Below are 24416 nucleotides of genomic sequence, written 5' to 3' on the forward strand. Positions count from 1 at the left end.
ATCATTGTGTGGCTCCAAGTTTACTTTAACATGAAGGTTATTATATCAATATTTGCCCATAAAGTCGTTTCCATTGCCATTTCTCGCATAATGCATTTTACAGACACAAAAAGAGATCCCACCACGTCAAACAAACAAATGATTTGTCTGCAATTATAACATTTTACCAAAACTTCCTGTTTCCATCATCGCTGTCATGATTTTATTTTATACAGTATGACTTTATTCAGATTAAAACTGTGGATGGAAACGTGGTTTGTGTCTCACTTGAGATTGTTTGTTACCACATAATCAGAAGAAGTGGTGCACTCATAATAACTATGAAGTGTTTTAAAAAGTTTAAAAAAGCAGCAAACCGGGGGCCTGTTGCACAAAACTAGGATAAGGGATTAAGCCAGGATATCTTGGTGATCCTGGCTCAATTGATCCGTAATCCGGTTGCACTAAAGATGGATAGGGGGCAGGAGGATATGTTATGGTATAAATTACCATGGAGATTTATTCTGTGGAGCTAGCCTGCTCCAGACCAGGCTAAATTCCAGGATCTATTTAATCTCATCCCTAATGTCAGTCAGCAGTCACCACAAATGGAAACCAATAGTTATTTCACTGCTCACTATACATTGTTATCACATATAACTAGACCCACTGTCATTATTTAAACGTTTGTGATCATTAATTTCAATGATTTTGGATAAAAAATGATTTTTAGATGTTGCTATCATTAGATAATTTACAGTTTCCCATAGACTATATATAAAATGATAGAATATTAGGGCCACAGAGGAAAAAAAAAAAGACAAGTCATAATATTGTAACCAGTTGTTTTAAAGGAGGACAGTTGTTAAAATGACAGATGCGGGGCATTTCGTGAAATTGTACTTCAGTATGGTTTCATAAACAAAGACATGCTGATGTGCCAGAATATTAAGTATCACATTGTCATAAGTATCAAAACTGTAAAAACAATATGTAGCTTTTCTGCAGAAAGAACCAGCCTCATAAATTTATGACTTTATCCTTTTTCTTCAGTGTGGCCCTAGTACTCTGTCATATAAACAAATACACATTCCATATGAATATAAAAACACAATGTGTAACATTATGTTCCTTTATTGAATAAGGACAAAACAAAGCAGGTAAACCATCAGCTCCTTTCGAAACTGAAGTCACAGTGACTCTACAAGATGGAAAGCACAGAATCCAAGCATATTATACAAAATGATACATACACATTCAAAGGTCTGTATATAACACACCCTGCATGTCTGCACACTAAAATAAATGCAGGACAAATCCATACACATCAACTGAACAGACAAATGAATGGATGCAGTAGCCTCCCTGCAGCCTTGTATTACACACAGTATACCGCACAAACATCATAAGAGGCCAAATTCGTAAAAAACGAACCCAAAAAAAAACAAATTCCTCTGCCACCGCAGGACATATTTAACCAAAATTGAAAGCACACATACTAACTAAAATAATTCAACACATATTGGTCCCTCAGCAGCCGACCACTGTCGTCATCAGGGAAGATTGCCGGATTGTCCCAGTCCATGGCTGGTGGCACTCTGGGGGCCCTCTCCTTCCTCAGGCAGGCCACATTGTGGAGGACAGCACAAGCCACAGTAATATCACATGCCCTAACAGGGCTGACCCTTAATTTGTGAAGGCAGTGAAAGCGTGCCTTCAGGAGGCCAAAGGTCATTTCAACTCTGGCCCTGGTCCTGGCATGGGCATGGTTGTAGGCCTGCTGTGCTTCCTGGGGGTCTGTGAAAGGTGTCAGGAGAAAAGGCTGGCAGCCATACCCCCTGTCTCCCAGCAACACACCAGAGAATTCACCTGTCAACACAAAATCTCATCATTACTACCTCATAAACACAGTGATATTCTTGACACAGCCATGATGGTTATAAATAGGGGTTGTGTTGCTTACCTTGTGATAGGCACTGATAGATTTCAGAGGCCCGAAAGATTCTGGAGTCATGGACTGAGCCAGGCCATTTTGCCACAACATTGCTGATCACACAGTCAGCATTGCAGACCATCTGAAATCATAAGATGAGGAATATTACACCAATCAATGCACATCACTGGCAATGCAGAATGTTCTTGTATTTGATTTTGACCTGCTGCCATGTCCGTTTTGGCCCGTTCATGTTTAATCTACACACACACACACATTTAATGGAGTCACACTGCAAAAAATTACTTGGTATTTTTGTCTTGTTTTCAGTAAAAATATCAACAAAAAAAAAAACTTAAATAAAGATGTATTTTCTTGATTTGCTAAATGACCTAGCAAAATAAGTATAGTTTAGACAAAAAATATAAACTTTAAGTAAATGTGTGCTTAAAACAAGCAAATAAAAAATCTGTCAATATAATAAAAATTATCTTGAAATAAGTTTACTTTTTCCATAAACACTTAATTTTAGAAAAGTTCTCGTTTCACTGGCAGATTTTTTTGCTTATTTTCCTAGGTAATTTTGCTCAAGAAAATATTCAAGATGTTTTTTAGATATTTTTTTTTTTTTTACTGAAAACAAGACAAAAATACTAAGTAAGAAAGACATTTTTGCAGTGCAGTGAGCAACCGACCTTGGGTCCTTTGAAAGGCGCTATATAAATTAAAGTGATTATTATTATAGCTCATCTATTTATTCAATTAAATTTTATTTATATAGCACTTTTCACAATTGTTTCATTCTGTCAAAGCAGCTTTACATTAATGAAAGCAGGAGAAACACAAAAAAACGGCGGACAACATAAGAAGCAGAGTACAACGGCTAAGATTAAACCGTACTGAGTGTAGTAACGTTAAACAATAATGTAAGGCTTTAATAATAATTTATCATAGCTTTATACAGTGTGATGGACTTACTTTACACAATTTCACTCATATCTGCAGTGCATTTCAATTAAAAATTTAACCGTTTCATAATTACAGTACAACTGCGTTTTTGGAGATGTGAATTAAATATTTGAATTGTAATTGTGATGTTTCAGCGGAGCGGTGAGTGTGTAATTGTGCACTACTTACGCATTCAGGCGGTCTGCAATACTTTGCCACGCTTTTTCTCTTTGCTTTATCACTGTGGCGGTGTTGCCTTTCTTCTTAATTATATCTTTTACCTCCTCGTATGCCTCCATGAGGATTTGTGCTTCCGACGGGGGAAAAGTACGCGGCTCTAGTTGCCATGGTAAATCAGTTAATCTGTGATCTGTGGCGGGGTCTATTTGAGTGAGCCGTGAGCGCGCACCTATCCAGGATTGGTTTCACCTGGCTTAATGAATCCGTGTCTGCTCATCCTGGCTTGGTCTTTGTGCAACCAATTAAGCCTGGACGCACATGTTTTGGCTTCATTGAGCTCAGCTTAGTCATTTATCCCGGATGTCTTAATTCTACTTTTGTGCAACAGGCCCCAGCAGTTGAAACAATAGCAAAACGTTTTCCCCGCCTGTTTCAGTAAAAAGCTGAGGGACTGGGCTGGAGAAATGTAACCACTCTTGAATTCATAGTCAGACCTATGAATGCAAGGACTGACCATCCATCATTTAAAAAGAATAGTTCGAGCCATATTTTAAAGCTTTATAGTATTTGTTTACATTTACTTTGTTTACAAACATTGGAGTTAAACAAGCTCAGGCCTAGATTCAATCAAATCAAGCATTAACCGGTGATACACCTTGCCACGACTTCCGCCGAGGTCGGTCCCTCTCCTTGTACGGGCGGCGTTCGGCGGTGAACGTCACCGGTTTTCTAGCCATCGCTGATCCATCTTTCATTTTCCATTGGTTTTGTCTTTATTTTCTACACACCTGGTTTTCATTATCCAATTGCATGTTCATGTTCATTTAACCCTCTGTTTCCCCCATGTTTTGTTGTGCGTGATTATTTCTATGTTCAGTTCGATTCATTATGGCTGGTTTTTCGACGGGTGCTGTGTTCACCCGTGCGTTATATTTACCGTTGGTTTTTGGTCAAGTGTATTTGTTTACCATGTGCCTTTATTGTTTGAGTATAGCACGTTGTTCACTCATTTTGCTCTCGTGCGCCTGACTTCATGCACCAGCTACACTCACCTTCTGACACACCTGCATAGCTGTTTTGGCGGTGTCGGAGGTGTAACTGCGTTGGTGCAGTCAATTTGTTGTGCAGCTGCTCTTGATCATTGTCACGAATCCACACCCATCCCACTCATGTTAGAAGATCAGAACAAGATAGTGTAGGCTATATAGAACCCGGCTTAAGATCAATAGAAGACTTAGGACCAATAGAATTTGACGCTCAAATTGACTATCAATTCAACGAAATATTGAGGATTTCTATCAGCCTAATAGAGGTGTAGATTACATCTTACATTTCAGTGTTCGCTTGAAAACAAGGCTGCGTTGGATTTATCTTAATGCGGCTCCGTGCTGCCAATGTCAATGTCAACTTTAGGTATAATGCCATGAGCTGCTTGTGGAAGTAAATTCCAACTCGGACACTGTCAAAACATCAGCTATGTGGATATAGGCTAAAACGGATCTGATTGAATTAGGCCCTTATATTTTGGGTTCTGATGGGTTACAACAGTTGAGCTAAGCTCACGAGGCACTAATAACTGATGTTCTTCAAGAATCAATAATCAATGGTTACATATCATATCATTATATTCATTTATAAGTCCAAAAATGGATTGCCCCTTTAAAGAATGAAAAGGTTTACCAGGCCAAGTGTCCATGGTTTTCATGTCTCAGCAAAAGCCTTGCTCAGACAGCGAGCCTGCCTTGTCTTTCACCTTTCTTCTGTGTGTTTGCTTGCTTTGGTCACTGACAGCACATCACCTTATATCACATTGCACTTTTTTTTAACATCTGTCTGTTTTGAATGCTTGCGATGTTGTTGTTTTTTTGTTTTGTTTACACTGTCCCATGGTCTTGTTGCCTTTCTACTTGGCCGATTTGCTGAATGAGCTAACCGACTCCATGTTTGTTCTTCTTTTGTCTTTTTCTTTATATACCCCTCCTTCCATCCATCCATCATTACTGTATCACACCTCACCTGCCTATCTGTGCCTGGCTGTCTCTCTCGCTGCTGGTTTTGTGGCTGTTTGCTCTGTGTTGCATCTGCATGTGTGGGCATTCGTGTGTGTATTCGTCTGTGTGTGTTGTGTGTATCTGTGTGTCCTTGTGCACCCCCTGCTTTTGGTACTGTTCATATTATGTGTATGCTCCCTTCTTTCTACCCAAAATGTAGCCTCTCAGAAAGTTCTGTGTACCCCCCCCGTCTCCAGACTTCTCCCAGTCGCCCAACTCCAGCCCCTGCCCCTCCCCCGAGCCCCTTGCCCCCCACACCAACTGGACAGTTGCCCATCGCGCCCCCACCCCCAACTCCCTGGCCCCGGACAGCGGGCAGCTGCTACCACCCGACCCCAGAAACCAAACCCTCCCGGCCAAGCCCAAACTGCTGCCCAAGCCCCTTGCGTCCACCCACTCCAACCCCCTTCCGGAGACCCCCTCCCTCAGCCCAGCGATTGTGCCCCCCAAGTCGGAGACCCCCTCCCTCAGCCCAGCGATTGTGCCCCCCAAGTCGGAGACCTCTACCCTCTGCCAGCCCCCATCCCCCTCCTCCTCCGCCACCTCTGTCACATCTCTCAGAGCACCCCCGAGCAGCCCCATGGGGCAGCGGCGCCCTGCTCTCACAACGCCCTCCCCCACAATCCCCCAGCTCTCTGTCACCCATGCCCCCGACGCAGTGCCCCTCTCGCCCATTCGATGGCACCCCTTCCACCCAGTGGCGCCCTCACCCACCCCCTCGCCCACACCCTCTCCCTCTCACTCGGGCACTGACTACGGTCCCAAATCTATCCCCCTCATACAGGTTACCCCTCACCCATCCCCCCGGGGCAGCCCCCTCCCCACCCCCAAGGGCACCCCTGTGCACACACCCAAGGAGAGCCCGGCGGGCACGCCCAACCCCACGCCGCCCCCCAGCCCATCTATCGGCGGTATGCCCTGGAGGACACGCCTCAACTCCATCAAGAACAGCTTCCTGGGCTCGCCGCGCTTTCACCGCAGGAAACTACAAGGTACTGAGAGAGGGAAAAGAAATGGGTTTCCTAAAGCCTTCAAAGTGAAAATAGTCATTCCTTTTTTGTTCAGAACTCAGCTGCACAGCTGTGAGAAAACAATTCTAAAATCAATGTTTGACAGTCAATCTTTTGCGAGTGGATGAACAACATTCGTTGCATTAGGGACTTTGTTGTTCTGAGTATAGATCTGCAAGAGAAATAAAGTACTACTTTAGCTATGAAGGCTTTGGGATACCCATCTCTCATTGCTTTATGAGAGCAGGCTGCATGCATTTCGGCTCTCGAGTGGAGCAGCGGTCTAAGGCACTGCATCTCCATGTTAGAGGCGTCACTACAGACCCTTGTTGGAGTCGAGGCTGTGTCACAATCGACTATGATTGGGAGTCCCATAGGACGGCGCACATTTGGCCCAGCATTGTCTGGGTTAGGGTTTGGCCGGGGTAGGCCGTCATTGTAAATAAGAATTTGTTCTTAACTGTCTTGCCTAGTTAATAAAGGTCCAAAAAAAAAATGCAACAAGCTTTTGATCCCCTCTCTAACCTTTGCGCTTTCTATAACCTGTGACCTTGCTTCTCTCTACCCAGTTCCCACACAAGAGGAGATGTCCAGCCTCACACCAGAGTCTTCCCCAGAGTAAGTACCTTTACCTATCCTCTCCATGTCAAAACAACTCAGTCCTTACATACGACACACTGACTAACATAACACACACACGCACACAAACACAGCATCACCCCAGAGTAAGTACCTTTACATGTCTTCTCCAATTCCACACAATACAGTACACACAACACACACACCAACAAAGTAGAGTATCAATAGATGGTCGGGTGGCCGGCACATAATTACAAATCATTTGTTAAACTGCAAATTGACCGCAATAAGCCCAAAAACATGTCATATTTGATTAAAACGCAATCATTTAAACCTTGCTTACATTTATATACAATCACGTGTTTCTCTATTATGCGTTGGAATACTTGGGAACAGGTTTCCAAAATTCTCACTTGGAGCTGATATCCTGGTGTCTTTTCTGTCCAACAATGAAAATAAAATGAAAAGTTACGTGTATATGTATGGAAAATACCTTAGGAGTGATAATAGAGCCCTTAGGAGCAATGTAAGAGTAAATCAAATATAAAAATGCTGTTGTATATCCTACCCTAGGAAATACAAAGGCAGCATCTCACCAGACTCATCCCCAGAGTAAGTATTCAGACTCATCCCCACTTCAACTCCCTCACTCACTCAGTACCTATTTCTCCCGGTCTCTCTCTCTGTCTCGCTCTCTGTCCCTCACTCAGTACCTATTTCTCTAGGTCTCTCTCTCTGTCTCTCGCTCTCTTTCTCTCTCTGTCCCTCACTCAGTACCTATTTCTCTAGGTCTCTCTCTCTGTCTCGTGCTCTCTTTCTCTCTCTGTCCCTCACTCAGTACCTATTTCTCTAGGTCTCTCTCTCTGTCTCTCGCTCTCTTTCTCTCTCTGTCCCTCACTCAGTACCTATTTCTCTAGGTCTCTCTCTCTGTCTCTTGCTCTCTTTCTCTCTCTGTCCCTCACTTAGTACCTATTTCTCCCGGTCTCTCGCTCTGTCTCACTCTCTCTCTGTCCCTCACTCAGTACCTATTTCTCTAGGTCTCTCTCTCTCTCTCTCTCTCTGTCCCTCACTCAGTACCTATTTCTCTCTGTCCCTCACTCAGTACCTATTTCTCAATTCAATTCAATTCAATTGACTTTATTGTCATGGCATGTTCATTATTACTTACATTGTCGAAGTATAGATATATCGAAAAATAAAAATACATATTTATATATAAAATATATATTTATATATAAATAAATGGTGGGACCAACAGCAATAATAATAGTAGTAGTGGACATGGGATTACCATTAACAACAACTACAACAACAATATTAATGAGAACAACAATACATTATAGCAATGGTAGTAGACCAGTGTAAACATGACTGAGAAGACACATGACGTGGTATGAAAGACAAAACAAAACAGGATGGGAAATATTATCGACATTACTTTGCACGTTTCACTGGCTGTCCCTCAGGTTGTGGCTGCCAAAACTGCACATTTGGACTTTTGAATTATAATTTTGGTGCAGCTCTGTCTCTACCTCTCTCCTGGAGCAGAGTGAGCATAGCCTGTCCTCTCTGGGCAGCCAGGTTTGTCTGTGATGACCGGACTCTATAGCCTATTTCTCCCTGTCCCTCACTCAGTACCCATTTCACTTTGGGGTCTCTCCCTCTCTCCCTCTCTCCCTCTAAGGGGCTTTATTGGCATGGGAAACATGTGTTAACATTGCCAAAGCAGGTGAGGTAGATAATATACAAAAGTGAAATAAACAATAAAAATTAACAGTAAACATTACACATACAGAAGTTTCAAAACAATAAAGACATTACAAATGTCGTATTATATATATATATATATATACAGTGTGGTAACAATGTCTCTGTCTCTGTGTGTGTGTGTGTGTGTGTGTGTGTGTGTGTGTGTGTGTGTGTGTGTGTGTGTGTGTGTGTGTGTGTGTGTGTGTGTGTGTGTGTGTGTGTGTGTGGGGGGGGGGGCTTTATTGGAACAAAACATGCTGCTATGATGGCACACTATTTCATCCAACAGATATGGGAGTTTCTAATATGGTCATACATTTGGCAGGAGGTTTCCACCTCAGTTTCTGGGTATTATGCACATTGCCTGTCTCTCTTAAGAGCCAGGACTGCCTACAGCGGCCTCTCTCAATAGCAAGGCTATGCTCACTGAATCTGTACATAGTCAAAGTGTACATTTATTTATATAGCCCTTCGTACATCAGCTGATATCTCAAAGTGCTGTACAGAAACCCAGCCTAAAACCCCAAACAGCAAGCAATGCAGGTGTAGAAGTACGGTGGCTAGGAAAAACTCCCTAGAAAGGCCAAAACCTAGGAAGAAACCTAGAGAGGAACCAGGCTATGTGGGGTGGCCAGTCCTCTTCTGGCTGTGCCGGGTGGAGATTATAACAGAACATGGCCAATATGTTAGTTATTATGCTATGATATCACAACGTCATTTAGCAACTGATGGCAACACTGCCTCCAGGACACCTACCCTGCCACGGCCTGTTCACCCCACTATCATGCAGAAGGTGAGGCCAGTACAGGTGCATTAAAGCTTGGACCGAGAGACTGAAAAACAGCTTCTATCTCAAGACCATCAGACTGTTAAATAGTCATCACTAGCCGGCTACCACCGGTTACTCAACACTGCTCCTTGGAGGCTGCTGCCCTATGTACAGTACATTGACATGGAATCACTGATGACTTTAATAATGGAACACTAGTCACTTTAACAATGCTTACATACTCTTTTACTCATTTCATATGTATAGTATATACTGTATTCTACTGTATTTTGGTCAATGCCACTCTGACATTGCTCGTCCTAATATTTATGTATTTCTTAATTCCATTCTTTTACTTTCAGATTTGTGTGTATTGTTGAGGATCGTTAGGGCCAGATAGCATTCCAGTTTGCTCTGTTTTGGAACAACTTGCTCTGTCCCAGGACCAGCTTGCTTAGGGGACTCTTCTTCAGGTTTATCTCTCTGTAGGTGATGTCTTTGTTTTGGAAGGTTTGAGAATCACTCCCTTTCAGGTGTTTGTAGAATTTAATTGCTATTTTATGGATTTGGATCATTAGTGGGTACCAGCCTAATTCTGGTCTGCATGCATTATTTGGTAGTCTTTAATAGTTGATTCTTAGATTTGTATTTGATCATGTATATGTTTTTGCTGTTTGTTCTTTTGTTATAGAGACAAAAATATTTGAGAAGTGGTTTATCCATATATCTCCAATTTGGATTGATAACTCTTCGTGTTGTTGTTTGTTTTAGTGTGTTCCAATTTTCCTAGAATCTGTTAGATTCTATGGATTCTTCAATTACATAGAGCTGATTTCTGACGGGCTGTTCCTTCTTTTTCCAAAGTGGATATCTGTATTGTTTTAGAGATTCACATTAGTGAAGGTGTAATCTCAGGTTTTCTGGGTCTCTATGTTTTTGGTTGGATAGGTTTCTCAATTTCTTTCTTAGGTTTTTGCAATCCTCATCAAATAATTTATCATTGTTGTTCATTTACTTTGTTTTTCTGCTTGACATTTTTTGATTCGATAGGAAAGCTGAGAGGTCAAATATACTGTTTAGGGTTTCTACGGCCAAGTTTACACCTTCACTTTTAAAGTGAAATGTTTTGTCTCGGTAATTGTCTAAAAGGGATTGAATTTGTTGTTGGCGCATTGTTTTTTGATAAGTTACCACACTACTTTCCTTCCATCTTTATCATTTCTTAATATTATTCAGTTCCTTTGGCTTTGATGCCTCATGATTGAGTATTGCTCTGTTCAAGTAGACTTTTCTGTGATCTTATAGGGGTGTCAGTGGGCTAACTGTGAACGCTCTGAGAGACTGGGTTGAGGTCAGTGATAAAGTAGTCTCTCGTACTACTGCCAAGAGATTAGCTATAGGTGTACCTACCTTAGGAGTCCCCTCAAAGCCTACAATTGACTATATACATACCCTGCTGAGCATCTGGTACATGCCATTGGCTTGAGCTAGTGTTAGAGTCGGGGTTGGGCCTGTTTGCCTGCTCACGGCCGGGCGTATGAGTGACTTTCATGTTGAGGCCCTCCTTGTGGGAGTGGGGGCATGGGGTTAGCAGAAGGGGCATAGGTCTTATTTGAGGGGGGCAATATGGGGTGTGGGAATGGTTGGTTTGCAGGGGTATTGATTGGTTGGGGTGGGGGTGTGGATGTGGCTGGTGGTGCTGTGGTCTGGATGTAGGTCCTCCCGGCGTGGATCCTCTAGTGTAGGTCCGGTGGGGTGGTCCCGCAGGTCTGGTAGAGTGTCTCGCTGGTCTGGGCGGGGTGTCCGTTGAGGTGTTGGGGCTGCGGTTAAGGGCGATGTCCTTTAGTCACTCTCTCTCTCAATTCAATTTGGCATAGAGGACATGTGCAGGTTGGTTGGTCTGTCAGACACTGTGCCTCGTCTTATTGCAGGCAGCAATGTAGTGCGCTGCCAACCCACAGCTCTCTGCGTTTTACCCCCAACAGGACGGGTAGCTTATTCTCATCAGAGAGGTCTTTGAAACCTTCAATAACGGTTTAAAATGTAGGGAAATGACACTGTCTAATTGTTTTATATTCTTTACATGTTGACAGGAAATGCGGCTCTGTCTCCGGTTCTGCTGTGTTTTAAGTGGTTGCACAGCCTTACCTCTACAGGGAGACTGCCCTTCTCAATGGATTGGCTGTGCTCACTGAGCGTGCACTTTGTCAAGGTTTTTCTAAGGTTTTGATCAGTAACCATGGTCAAATAGTTTGCCATGATGTACTGTCAATTTAGGGCCAGATTCTGCTGCATTTTGCTTTGTGCTTGTGTTTCTTGTGTTGCAATTTAGTTTATTCTGATTGATTGGATGTTCTGGTCCCGAGGCTTCAGTGTGTTAGTAGAACAGGTATGTGAACTCAGCCCCAGGACCAGCTGGATGAGGGGACTCTTTTCTTTGCTCAGGTCTTGGCATTGCATGGCTTGGTAATGATTTGAGAATGGCTCACTGTATTTTAGATGTTTTCAGAATTGAATTCTGCCCTGCATGCATTGTTTGTCATTTACTTCTGGACATGTAGGATAATCTTACAGAACCCTGCATGCAGGGTTTGAAAGGGGTGTTTGTCCCCTTGAGTAAAATCTTGTTTTGCAAGTGGACCCCACACCTCGCTGCCATAAAGTAAAATTGGTGCAATGACACATTCGAATCGTTTTCGACACATTTTTATTGGTATTTCGATAAGAATGAGCTTTTTAATGGCATAGAATGCCCTGTGTGCATTCCCTCCCAGTTCATTCATTGCCTGATTTAGGTGTCCAGTTGAGATTATTTTAAAACAGAAGTAATTGTAGTTAGTGTATGCAGTACTCTGTATATTTTGTACCGATTGAGGACTTAGCTCTAATTCCCTGAGATCTCTGGAAATCGTTACTTGTGTCTTTTTGGGGTTTTACTGCCAGGGGCCCAGGTTTGACTGTACTGTCCTAGCAGGTCCAGGCTCTGTTGTAGGCCATGTTCTCTCAATTCAATTTCAATTCAATTTAAGGGCTTTATTGGCATGGGAAACATATGCATTACCGAAGCAGGTGAAATAGATAATAAATAAAAGTGAAAATAACAACAAAAATGAACAGAAAACAAAAACAAATAAAAAATAAAGATGTTTAAAATGTCATTATGTCTTCACACAGTGGTTCTTCCTTTAAAGGGTACGAGATTATGCCGCGACTGTCAGTGGTAGATGGTGGCATTCTGAGAGTTTCTCTTCTCTGGCACGAGAGTCCTTGCATCATGCAACAACCAAAAAAACTGTTGGGGGTCCTGGAGTTAAGAGAGAACTTGGGTAAATACAATGAGGGAAAAACACGTGACTTGTGGACTGACAATTTTTGAAAAATAGGCACAGTGGGATTTTTGTTTCTCGCCCTCTAAAAACGGGGGGAGTAAAGGAGCTTGTCTGTCAGCCCTGCATTAAAGACCAAAATTAGTTAAAGAAAATTGTGATAAATAAAAATATATACCAGTTTCATTTAAGAGCAAAAAAATGACAGCTGTGCCATATAGATTGCAAAATAGTTGGGACGAGGTTTTCGATTTACGCATTTATGAATTGACATGCAATTTTCCATTCCTCCTGAAAGCCCTAATATCTCTCCGTCGTCCACACACACTTTATACATTTGCATAATAAAGGACTTAAAGGCTAATTTAATTTGATTTTAATACTTCTCACAGCCAAAAAACGATGTACAAAAGGGAAAATAAATCAACTTAAATATGGGTTGTATTTACAATGGTGTTTGTTCTTCACTGGTTGCCCTTTTCTTGTGGCAACAGGTCACAAATATTGCTGCTCTTATGGCACACTGTGGTATTTCACCCAGTAGATATGGGAGTTTATCAAAATTGGGTTTGTTTTTGAATTCTTTGTGGATCTGTGTCATCTGAGGGACATATGTGTCTCTAATTTGGTAAAACATCTGGCAGGAAATTAGGAAGTGCACCTCAGTTTCCACCTCATTTAGTGGGCAGTGTGCACAGCCAATCTTGTCTTGAGAGCCAGGCCTTCCTATGGTGGCCTTTCTCAATAGCACGGCTATGCTCACTGAGTCTGTACATAGTCAAAACTTTCCTTAAGTTAGGGTCAGTCACAGTGGTCAGGTATTCTGCCACTGTGTACTCTCTGTTTAGGGCCAAATAACATTCTAGTTTGCTCTGTTTTTTGTTCATTCTTTCCAATGTGTCAAGTAATTGTCTTTTTGTTTTCTCATGATTTGGTTGGGTCTAATTGTGTTGCTGTCCTGGGGCTCTTTGGGGTCTGTTTGTGTTTGTGAACAGAGCCCCAGGACCAACTTGCTTAGTGGACTCTTCTCCAGGTTAATCTCTCTGTTGGTGATGGCTTTGTTATGGAAGGTTTGGGAATCGCTTCCTTTTAGGTGGTTGTAGAATTTAACAGCTCTTTTCTGGATTTTGATAATTAGCGGGTTTCAACCTAACTACTCTGCATGCATTATTTTGTGTTTTTCATTGTATACAGAGGATATTTTGCAGAATTGTGAATGCAGAAATGTTATGTTCCTTTTGATAGCCTTCTCTCAGCTCGTTCACAGCTTTGTGGAAGTTACCTGTGGCGCTGATGTTTAGGCCGAAGGTATGTATTGTTTTTTTGTGTGCTCTAGGGCAATGGTGTCTAGATAGATGGAATTTGTATTTGTGGTCCTGGGAAATATACTTTTTTTGGAGCACTATTATTTTTGTCTTACTGAGATTTACTGTCAGGGCCCAGGTCTGACAGTGTCTGTGCAGAAGATGTTGGTGCTGTTTGTAGGCTCTCCTCGGTTGGTGACAGAAGCACCAGGTCATCAGCAAACAGTAGACATTTGACCTCAGATTCTAGTAGGGTTAGGCCGTGTGCTGTAGACTCTTCTAGTGCCCTTGCCAATTCGTTTATATATACATTAGATTTCAAAAGTGGGGTCACTTAGAAAATGTCCTTGTTTTTGATAGAAAATCATTTTTTGTTGACCATTAAAATAACATCAAATTGATCAGAAATACAGTGTAGACATTGTTAATGTTGAAGGGGAGCATCCCGGAGTCGCCTCTTCGCTGTTTACGTTGAGACGGATGTTTTGCGGGTACTATTTAATTAAGATGCCAGTTGAGGACTTGTGAGGTGTCTGTTTCTCAAACTAGACACTAATGTACTTGTCCTCTTGCTCAGTTGTGCACCGGGGCCTCCCACTCCTCTTTCTATTCTGGTTAGGGCCTGTTTGATCTGATCAATGAAGGGAGTTGTATGAGATCTTCTGTTTCTTGACAATTTCTCAAATGGAATATCCTTCATTTCTCAGAACAAGACAAGAATAGACTGACGAGTTTCAGAAGAAAGTTCTTTGTTTCTGGCCATTTTGAGCCTGTAATCGAACCCACAAATGCTGATGCTCCAGATACTCAACTAGTCTAAAGAAGGCCAGTTGTATTTCTTCTTTAATCAGAACAACAGTTTTCAGCTGTGCTAACATAATTGCAAAAGGGTTTTCTAATGATCAATTGGCCTTTTAAAATGATAAACTTAGCTAACACAACGTGTCATTGGAACACAGGAGTGATGGTTGCTAATAATGGGCCTCTGTACGTATGTAGATATTCCATAAAAATCGGGCGTTGACAGCTACAATAGTCATTTACAACATTAACAATGTCTATACTATTTCTGATCAATTTGATGTTATTTTAATGGACAAAAAAAGTGTTTTTCTTTAAAAAAAAACAAGGACATTTCTAAGTGGCCCCAAACTTTTGAACGATAGTGTCTATATTCCTATTTATTGAACAAGTAAACTTTTAGTACAATAGGTGTGTGTGTGTGTGTGTGTGTGTGTGTGTGTGTGTGTGTGTGTGTGTGTGTGTGTGTGTGTGTGTGTGTGTGTGTGTGTGTGTGTGTGTGTGTGTGTGTGTGTGTGTGTGTGTGTGTGTGTGTGTGTGTGTGTGTGTGGTGCAGTTTAGTGCAGTTTAGTGCAGTTTAGTGCAGATGTATTGGAGGAGCTGTTTAATCTCACTCAATTCTACGGTGTTCTCCTGTACTCTGATGGCCTCCGCTTAGCTGCGCTGGTCCTGCTGTTGGCCCTTTTGGAAGGGCCAACAGGTGGTCTGGTACAGGTTGTCTGGTACAGGGTAACAGGCTGGACCCGGTCTAGTCTGGCTAATCCGATGGAAGTGGTGATGCTCTGGTGGTGTGCGGGGCATGTGGAGTGTGCTGGGGCGTTGAGGGGGCCTGGGGCTCTTTGGTGGGGCTCTCTCTGTCTCTCTCTCATAGCTAAGTGTGGAGTAAGCAATGCTCAATCATGAGATTTGATACTTCATAATGGAGGTTGCTAGGCAGCGCCTGTTACTAGGCCTTTATCATCCTCGTGGCAGTTCTAAAGTTTACGAGACATGTCACTTTGCCTAGCGCCGGCTGTTTTAATCAACTGAAGCAAATACACGCCTGGCCATTAATTGCATTTTACAGAATGGACTCATGAGTGCATTTAGGTGCGTGTTCTGCGGCAAATTCTCTTAATTAACAATAGACAAACATGGGCTCATTCTGTTCAGAACATCCCAGGGTATGACACTGTGTAATCTTGTAACTGTACATGAAACATAGTGATCATAAACATTGACATGAGTTTTATGATATGGACATTTTGAAGTGCACATTTTGAACTCTTGATTATTTGGCTTGCTTGTGTGACATCAAAGCAGTGTTTATTGTTATTCTCGCTTAACGGTCTCATCTTTCAAAATACACCAATTCCTCTTCATTTACAGCATTTCACTCAGACAACAAAACAAAAGTTGCCCAATTAGTGGGAGGGATGGGTGCGTGTTCTGAGGTGCTCAAGTTCAGAACGGCCGTCAGTCAAAGCTCATACAGCGTTGTGAAAGCGCAGAGCTTGAGCTCTGACGTCATGTACAGCATGTTACTGTACAGCCCAGCGTTCCAATTCAGTTTCTTATCAGTGCCAAAATCTGCCATTTTCAACCGATATAGAGGCCCAAGTGTAAAGGGTTAAATGTATGTTAAACATGCAAACAGTACAAATGTGAGGTTATGAATCTTCAGCCCGTAGTGATTTGTTTCAAAGAAACATGTACTTTGATCAACTGTGTCAATCTGCCGTTTTCTCCCCTCCTTGCAGACTTGCCAAAAAATCCTGGTTTGGTAACTTCATCAACCTGGATAAAGAGGAGCAGATCTTCATCTTGATCAAAGACAAGCCTCTGAGCTCCATCAAGGCTGACATCGTCCATGCCTTTCTTTCGGTAGGTAAAACCTCTCTACCCCTTTCTCTCACTCTGTCTTTTTGCTCTCCTCCCTCTCTAGTTACTCCTCCCTCTCTCCTCTACCTCTCCATGTCTCTCTCCTTCTCCTGTACTGATCTTATTTTCTGCCACTTCTCATTCAGTCATTCATTCACCACATTTTCTCACTCCTACTTTGCTTTCCCGCCTCCTTCCTTCTCTCCGGCCTCCCTTACATCTCTTCTTTTCCTCACTCTCACTCCCCTCCACTCTGCTCTCCCTCTCCTATCATTCTCTCCTCCTCTCCTCTTAACTTCTCCTCCTTTCTACAGAATGTATTCCCTATATCATTATGGATATGCTCTTTCCATGAGATAGCTTTCACTTGGATTCACCTGGTCAGTCTATGGTCCCTTATTGATGTCACTTGTTAAATCCGCTTCAATCAGTGTAGATGAAGGGTGAGGAAACGGGTCTAAAGGGGTTTTAAACCTTGAGACAACTGAGACATGGATTGTGCCATTCAGAGGGTGAATGTACAGGACTAAATATTTAAGTGCCTCTGAACGGGGTAGGGACCAGGCACACCGGTTTGAGTGTGTCAAGAACTGCAACTCTGCTGGGTTTTTCACACACAACAGTTTCCCGTGTGTGTCAATAATGGTTCACCACTCAATGGACACCCTGCCAACGTGACACAACTGTAAGAAGCATTGCATCCTTTGACTCTCTATGTCCCCTATCCTCCAGGCCGGCTCGGTCCTCCCCTCCCGCTCCGTGGCTCGACGACTCATTGCGAGCTCACAGAACAGGGCTCCGGGCAGCCGAGCGGAAATGGAGGAAAACTCGCCTCCCTGCGGACCTGGCATCCTTTCACTCCCTCCTCTCTACATTTTCCTCCTCTGTCTCTGCTGCTAAAGCCACTTTCTACCACTCTAAATTCCAAGCATCTGCCTCTAACCCTATGAAGCTCTTTGCCACCTTCTCCTCCCTCCTGAATCCTCCTCCACCCCCTCCCTCTCTGCAGATGACTTCGTCAACCATTTTGAAAAGAAGGTCGACGACATCCGATCCTCGTTTGCTAAGTCAAACGACACCGCTGGTTCTGCTCACACTGCCCTACCCTGTGCTCTGACCTCTTTCTCCCCTCTCTCTCCAGATGAAATCTCGCGTCTTGTGACGGCCGGCCGCCCAACAACCTGCCCGCTTGACCCTATCCCTCCTCTCTTCTCCAGACCATTTCCGGAGACCTTCTCCCTTACCTCACCTCGCTCATCAACTCATCCCTGACCGCTGGCTACGTCCCTTCCGTCTTCAAGAGAGCGAGAGTTGCACCCCTTCTGAAAAAACCTACACTCGATCCCTCCGATGTCAACAACTACAGACCAGTATCCCTTCTTTCTTTTCTCTCCAAAACTCTTGAACATGCCGTCCTTGGCCAGCTCTCCCGCTATCTCTCTCAGAATGACCTTCTTGATCCAAATCAGTCAGGTTTCAAGACTAGTCATTCAACTGAGACTGCTCTTCTCTGTATCACGGAGGCGCTCCGCACTGCTAAAGCTAACTCTCTCTCCTCTGCTCTCATCCTTCTAGACCTATCGGCTGCCTTCGATACTGTGAACCATCAGATCCTCCTCTCCACCCTCTCCGAGTTGGGCATCTCCGGCGCGGCCCACGCTTGATTGCGTCCTACCTGACAGGTCGCTCCTACCAGGTGGCGTGGCGAGAATCTGTCTCCTCACCACGCGCTCTCACCACTGGTGTCCCCCAGGGCTCTGTTCTAGGCCCTCTCCTATTCTCGCTATACACCAAGTCACTTGGCTCTGTCATAACCTCACATGGTCTCTCCTATCATTGCTATGCAGACGACACACAATTAATCTTCTCCTTTCCCCCTTCTGATGACCAGGTGGTGAATCGCATCTCTGCATGTCTGGCAGACATATCAGTGTGGATGACGGATCACCACCTCAAGCTGAACCTCGGCAAGACGGAGCTGCTCTTCCTCCCGGGGAAGGACTGCCCGTTCCATGATCTCGCCATCACGGTTGACAACTCCATTGTGTCCTCCTCCCAGAGCTAAGAACCTTGGCGTGATCCTGGACAACACCCTGTCGTTCTCAACTAACATCAAGGCGGTGGCTCGTTCCTGTAGGTTCATGCTCTACAACATCCGCAGAGTACGACCCTGCCTCACACAGGAAGTGGCGCAGGTCCTAATCCAGGCACTTGTCATCTCCCGTCTGGATTACTGCAACTCGCTGTTGGCTGGGCTCCCTGCCTGTGCCATTAAACCCCTACAACTCATCCAGAACGCCGTAGCCCGTCTGGTGTTCAACCTTCCCAAGTTCTCTCACGTCACCCCGCTCCTCCGCTCTCTCCACTGGCTTCCAGTTGAAGCTTGCATCCGCTACAAGACCATGGTGCTTGCCTACGGAGCTGTGAGGGGAACGGCACCTCAGTACCTCCAGGCTCTGATCAGGCCCTACACCCAAACAAGGGCACTGCGTTCATCCACCTCTGGCCTGCTCGCCTCCCTACCACTGAGGAAGTACAGTTCCCGCTCAGCCCAGTCAAAACTGTTCGCTGCTCTGGTCCCCCAATGGTGGAACAAACCCCCTCACGACGCCAGGACAGCGGAGTCAATCACCACCTTCCGGAGACACCTGAAACCCCACCTCTTTAAGGAATACCTAGGATAGGATAAAGTAATCCTTCTCACCCCCTTTAAAGATTTAGATGCACTATTGTAAAGTGGCTGTTCCACTGGATGTCATAAGGTGAATGCACCAATTTGTAAGTCGCTCTGGATAAGAGCGTCTGCTAAATGACTTAAATGTAAATGTAATGTAAATGAGTCAACATGGGCCACCATCCCTGTGGAACGCTTTCGACACCTTGTAGAGTCCATACCCCAACAAACTGAGGATGTTCAAAAAAGGGATTCAACTCAATGTATTGTACACTCAGTGTATATGCATATGTTGCAGGTATGTTGCAGTATAACCCCAATACCTGCTATCAGCAGGGTATTTATAAAACCAATGTTGATTGGTTTAGCTTAGAGGCGCATGAGTGCACAGATCTGTGAATGTGTGCGTGCCCTATGTGTGTGTGCATGTGAACATGTGTGAGTGTGTTTGCGTATGCTTACATGTTTCTGATTTATCTAGCCATTCAGTAAGCTGATTGTGTTGCTATCCCTCCCATTTTCCTTTTGAATGGCACTCTGTACTCCAGGGGCTACATCCCAATTGGCACCCATTTCCCTACATAGTGCACTACTTTTGACCAGAGCGATGTGGGTCCTGGTCAAAAGTAGTGCACTATGTAGGGAATAGGGTGGCATTTGGGACGCAAACCAGGTCAATGGAAAATCAACACGGACCACTGATCATTAGCATATAGATGCTTTGCCCTGAGTGCTGTGTGTGCGTGTGTGTGTGTGTGCGCACGCGTGTGTGTGTGTGTGAGAGACTACAGGTCTCTCTCTCTCTCTCTCTCTCTCTCTCTCTCTCTCTCTCTCTCTCTATCTCCAAAGCCAGTGAATGAATAGTGAAAGCCGGTTTTCAGTGCAAGCCAACAGAGAAGCACATATAAAATTTTACTCACAGCTTTAACAAAGTCTTATAGCAAATGGAAACTCTTGCTCCACTGTAGGTCAATGGCAAACCAATCTTCTATTCCTCTGAGGTAGCTATTTTGTCCCCTAGTGTATTCTTGGTGGCCCAGAGAGTAGATGGACACTTGAATAGTTGGAACTATACTCCTCAGCTCTCTAGGATTAATCAAACTCTTGGTAGCAGTTTGGTGAAACATGACAATTTGGGTGTTGGCAGGGTTGTCACTGCATTAGCCTGAAATATGCGTTCCAAATGGCATCCTATTCCCTATGGTATACTACTTTTGACAAGAGCCCTATGGGCCCTAAAGTCTTTCTCAATCTCAGATGTACTGACGTTGTAATCTGGTTAAAGTTGAATCTGTGCTTGGTTGCATCAGGGTAATTTTAATGACGTTTTATTCAACCTGTTATTTACATAAGAGGCACGTGGCAAAAAGCTGAAAGTCACTCTCAATGTGTTATCTGTTTACTCACTTGAGCGAGTGAGTCTTTCTCTGTGACACTTTTCTCCCGCTCTCTGTATGCTCCTCGCTCTCTATCGCCTCTCTATGATCCTCTATCCCTGCTTCTTTCCTCAGGAGCCACACAATCAGCCGCTCCACCTCTTTCTCTCTCCCCCCATTTTTCTCCCTCTCTCACCCTCCCTCCTTTTCTTCAGTCTCTCTCTCTTTCCTCTCTCTCTTCTTGATTTCCCCCTTTATATATTTGTTTATCTCTCGATTCAGAATGTCCTCCTCTTCTTCATAACTACAAAACAAAACAACAACAACAACAAACAAGATGTATCGCTCTTCCAGATCCCGAGTCTCAGCCACAGTGTGATCAGCCAGACGAGTTTCCGGGCAGAGTACAAGTCCACAGCCGGCCCCACGGTCTTCCAGAAGCCAGTCAAGTTCCAAGTGGACATCACCTACACGGAGAGCACCGCCGCCCCCAAGGAGAACGGCATCTACTCTGTCACCTTTACCCTGCTCTCAGGTACACGTACACGCATTCATGCAATATGCACACGCACATGCACACAAACACGCACACGCGTGCGGACACAGCTGCTGCTCGGTGTTTGCGTGTGCGTGTATGTGTTTGTGTCTTTCACAGTGTGTGTGTGTGTATGTGTTTGTGTCTTTCACAGTGTGTGTGTGCTCCATGGGACCAGATTGGAGGGAGAGAATACTTTCCCTGGTACTAAATCATAGGCCTTTTTGGGTCCCGCTGCTTCTCTGATGTCCGTGGTTCCAGGAGACCGCACGCAGCCACACTCCCTTTTTCATCTCCATGATCTATCCTAACACTCTTCCCTCCTCCCCCACTCTAACCCCCGTCGTTATCTTATTTTCTCTCCACCCTTCTCCTTTCCCGTCCTCTCCTGACCTCTCCTCTCTTGACCCCTCTGTTTTTCATTTTCATTCCTTTTATTCGTTACTTTTCCTCTTAATTTCTTTACCCTTTTTTCCTCCCCTCTCTGTCTTTCTCAATTTTTCTCCTCCCCTCTTCTGCCGTTTTCATGTTCCTGTGTACAGTACCTTTGTGTGTGAGTACAGAATGACTAACCTTGTTCTCCCCTTGTCTATTGCAATCATGTGTGTGTGTGTGTGTGTGTGTGTGTGTGTGTGTGTGTGTGTGTGTGTGTGTGTGTGTGTGTGTGCCTGCGTGTGCGTATTTGCCTGTTTGTGTGTGTGTGTGTGTGTGTGTGTGTGTGTGTGTGTGTGTGTGTGTGTGTATAGGACCCAGCCGGCGCTTCAAGCGGGTGGTAGAGACAATTCAGGGCCAGTTGCTAAGCACACATGACCAGCCGGGAGTTCAGCAGCTTTCTGGTGAGTTGAACATGCCCCCTTCCCCCCCCACCAATACCCCCGTCACCCTCTCTCCCCCTCACTGCTAAAGCTAAGCTAGCACTCCTCCCCCACTCTCACGCCCTTTCCTTCCCTTTCACCCCCTCTCTGCTACAGCCTCCATATATTGCATGGCCCTCACTCCACCAAGTATGGGTAGAGTTTGCTCCATAACTACTGATCTAAGGTCAGATGTTTTTTTTGGTCCCTTAATTGTTATAAAGGATCAGGGGTAGGGTAATCTGATCTTGAGCCCTAAATGCCACTGCTCCACGGCTCCTCGCCATGGAAATGACAAAGCAAGCACAATGCACCTCAATGAATTGCACTGCCACTACATTGAGATGTAGAGGGATCACACTCTCTAGCTAGCTCTATCTTTTTTAAACCCTTGTCACTCAAAATCCCCACCTCTTGTAACCATTTTTGCTGCCCATACCTGCCATTGACTAGACCACAGCTATCTGGTTAGACAGTGAACTTAGAGGACAGGTCAATTTAATCCTGGTGCTAGGATCTCCTCCTCCCTCATCCAGAGAGGTTTTACTATGCCCAAAATCTGTCAATGAAAACAAGCCTACGAAGTGAGGAATTTGTATGGAGGTCAATGAGAGAGTGTCAAATTTGGTCAACAACAAATGTAATTGCTCATTTGCTTACATGAGGCTTATTTGATTGAATAGAAGTTTAGTAATGGTTAGGTTGTTACGAATACACGGATGTAGTAAGTGGACGCACGTGACATTTCGGCAACATAGTTGTCATAGAAATAGATAGAGGACTCATCATGGATATAACCCATTTTAGCATGGACATTGCCATGGAGGGCTTCCACCATTTTAAAGCTGTCAACTGGGTGGGAGTTCCTATGAGTTGGGAGCAATCAGCCAAAGAGGAAGAAAATAATCACCTGATTAAAAATGGAGATGGCACTGCCCATGTCACATATGCTAAAATGGCACAGATGAGACCTCTATCTATCTCTATGGTCTGTTGTTCTAACATATCTGCCTTCTTAATGGCCCCACCTGATCTCACCTCCCCCTGTTTTTCCATTGTTAGAGCGGTCACGTGAATATCTTGTCAATATATAATAGACAATCTTCGCTCATCTCTTGTTTTATCCATGAGCCATTTGGCCAATAATAAGTCATCCTGTCCCAAAGTGCCTACCACATAGATCTCTTATAGACAATAGAAATGTCTATAAAGATTGAGAGAACAAAAGACACTCCTCTGTCCTCCTTACTCACCCTCCTCATGGCCTTCCTCCTGTCTTATCCATCCATCTATCGCCGTCTCTCATGTACGTGTTCGTGTGCGTGTGCGTGCGCGTGTGCGTGTGTGTGTGTGTGTGTGTGTGTGTGTGTGTGTGTAAAACAAAGTTTCACAGTTTGACTTAGAAATTGAATGTTTTGTCCACGTTTTTCCAAACGTCTATGGGTGAGGTCAAGGCAAATGTTGTTTTTTGACGTTTAGGTTGAGACATGTTACTAAACTCAGCAAAAGTGAAACCAAAAACACTGCAGGTGGGCTGGGAGTTTCACATTTCGTTAAGTTAAGGGTTAAATAAATAAATAAATGCTCGCCTCCCTACCACTGAGGAAGTACAGTTCCCGCCCAGCCCAGTCAAAACTGTTCGCTGCTCTGGCTCCCCAATGGTGGAACACACTCCCTCACGACGCCAGGACAGCGGAGTCAATCACCACCTTCCGGAGACACCTGAAACCCCACCTCTTTAAGGAATACCTAGGATAGGATAAAGTAATCCCCCCCCCCTTAAAAGATTTAGATGCACTATTGTAAAGTGGCTGTTCCACTGGATGTCATAAGGTGAATGCACCAATTTGTAAGTCGCTCTGGATAAGAGCGTCTGCTAAATGACTTAAATGTAATGTAAATGTTAAATTAAGGAAAAATAGAAGAGGCAAGTGGAATACATGTATACATTTACAGACATTTCTAAACTTGTTTTGGCTTTGTCATTATGGGGTATTGTGTGTAGATTGATGAGGGAGAAAATTAATTTAATCCATTTTAGAAATCAAAAAGTAAAGGAGTCAATACTTTCCGAAGGCACGATATATATTTTATTTATATATATTTCCCCCCCAAAAAATATGGGGGATTGGAAATGATGCAGACAATTACATTAATGGAAGCCACAATCTATCGGCAAATATTTAAGCTGATCTACCCCCTAAAAATACACGTAGAAAAGTTTAAGTAAAAGGTTTGGGATATGGTTCAAATGGGGTCGTTTAGGAATTTATTCAGAGTGGTTAAGATAAAGGTTCAAGTTTGGAAAAGTTTTAAAACAGAAAAACAAATAACTATTGCCTAGCACTGAACACGCAACCTTTGGTGCCAGAGAGCAGCTTTTTTACACCCATCCACCATCCCCACAAAGCTGCCAGCCTACTTGAAGGTAATAGTGCTCACCTTTGCCCATAGTGGCCGGTTTTGATGGCAATTCTAGATGTTCATG

The 24416-nt window shown here is 43.8% G+C and overlaps 2 protein-coding genes across 6 annotated transcripts in view; one reads left to right on the plus strand and one right to left on the minus strand.

The window, feature by feature from the left end:
- Nucleotides 1-24416, plus strand: part of brsk2a (BR serine/threonine kinase 2a) — a 433387-nt gene that overhangs the window by 400712 nt on the left and 8259 nt on the right. For all 5 annotated transcript variants that reach the window (XM_052465216.1, XM_052465218.1, XM_052465220.1 and 2 more), the window contains exons 14-19: nucleotides 5876-6083; nucleotides 6671-6719; nucleotides 7254-7292; nucleotides 16369-16492; nucleotides 20894-21074; nucleotides 21821-21910. In XM_052465216.1, the coding sequence (XP_052321176.1) occupies nucleotides 5876-6083; nucleotides 6671-6719; nucleotides 7254-7292; nucleotides 16369-16492; nucleotides 20894-21074; nucleotides 21821-21910 (691 nt within the window). The remainder of the gene's footprint in view (nucleotides 1-5875; nucleotides 6084-6670; nucleotides 6720-7253; nucleotides 7293-16368; nucleotides 16493-20893; nucleotides 21075-21820; nucleotides 21911-24416) is intronic.
- LOC127908179 (putative nuclease HARBI1) lies at nucleotides 367-2127 on the minus strand. Its single transcript, XM_052465227.1, has 2 exons — nucleotides 1943-2127; nucleotides 367-1848 (listed from the first exon to the last, which is right to left on the minus strand). The coding sequence occupies exons 1-2, from the start codon at nucleotides 2052-2054 to the stop codon at nucleotides 1478-1480; spliced, it is 483 nt and encodes a 160-aa protein (XP_052321187.1). The 5' UTR covers nucleotides 2055-2127; the 3' UTR covers nucleotides 367-1477.

Source organism: Oncorhynchus keta, chromosome 17, assembly GCF_023373465.1.
Source record: "Oncorhynchus keta strain PuntledgeMale-10-30-2019 chromosome 17, Oket_V2, whole genome shotgun sequence".
Taxonomy (NCBI): domain Eukaryota; kingdom Metazoa; phylum Chordata; class Actinopteri; order Salmoniformes; family Salmonidae; genus Oncorhynchus; species Oncorhynchus keta.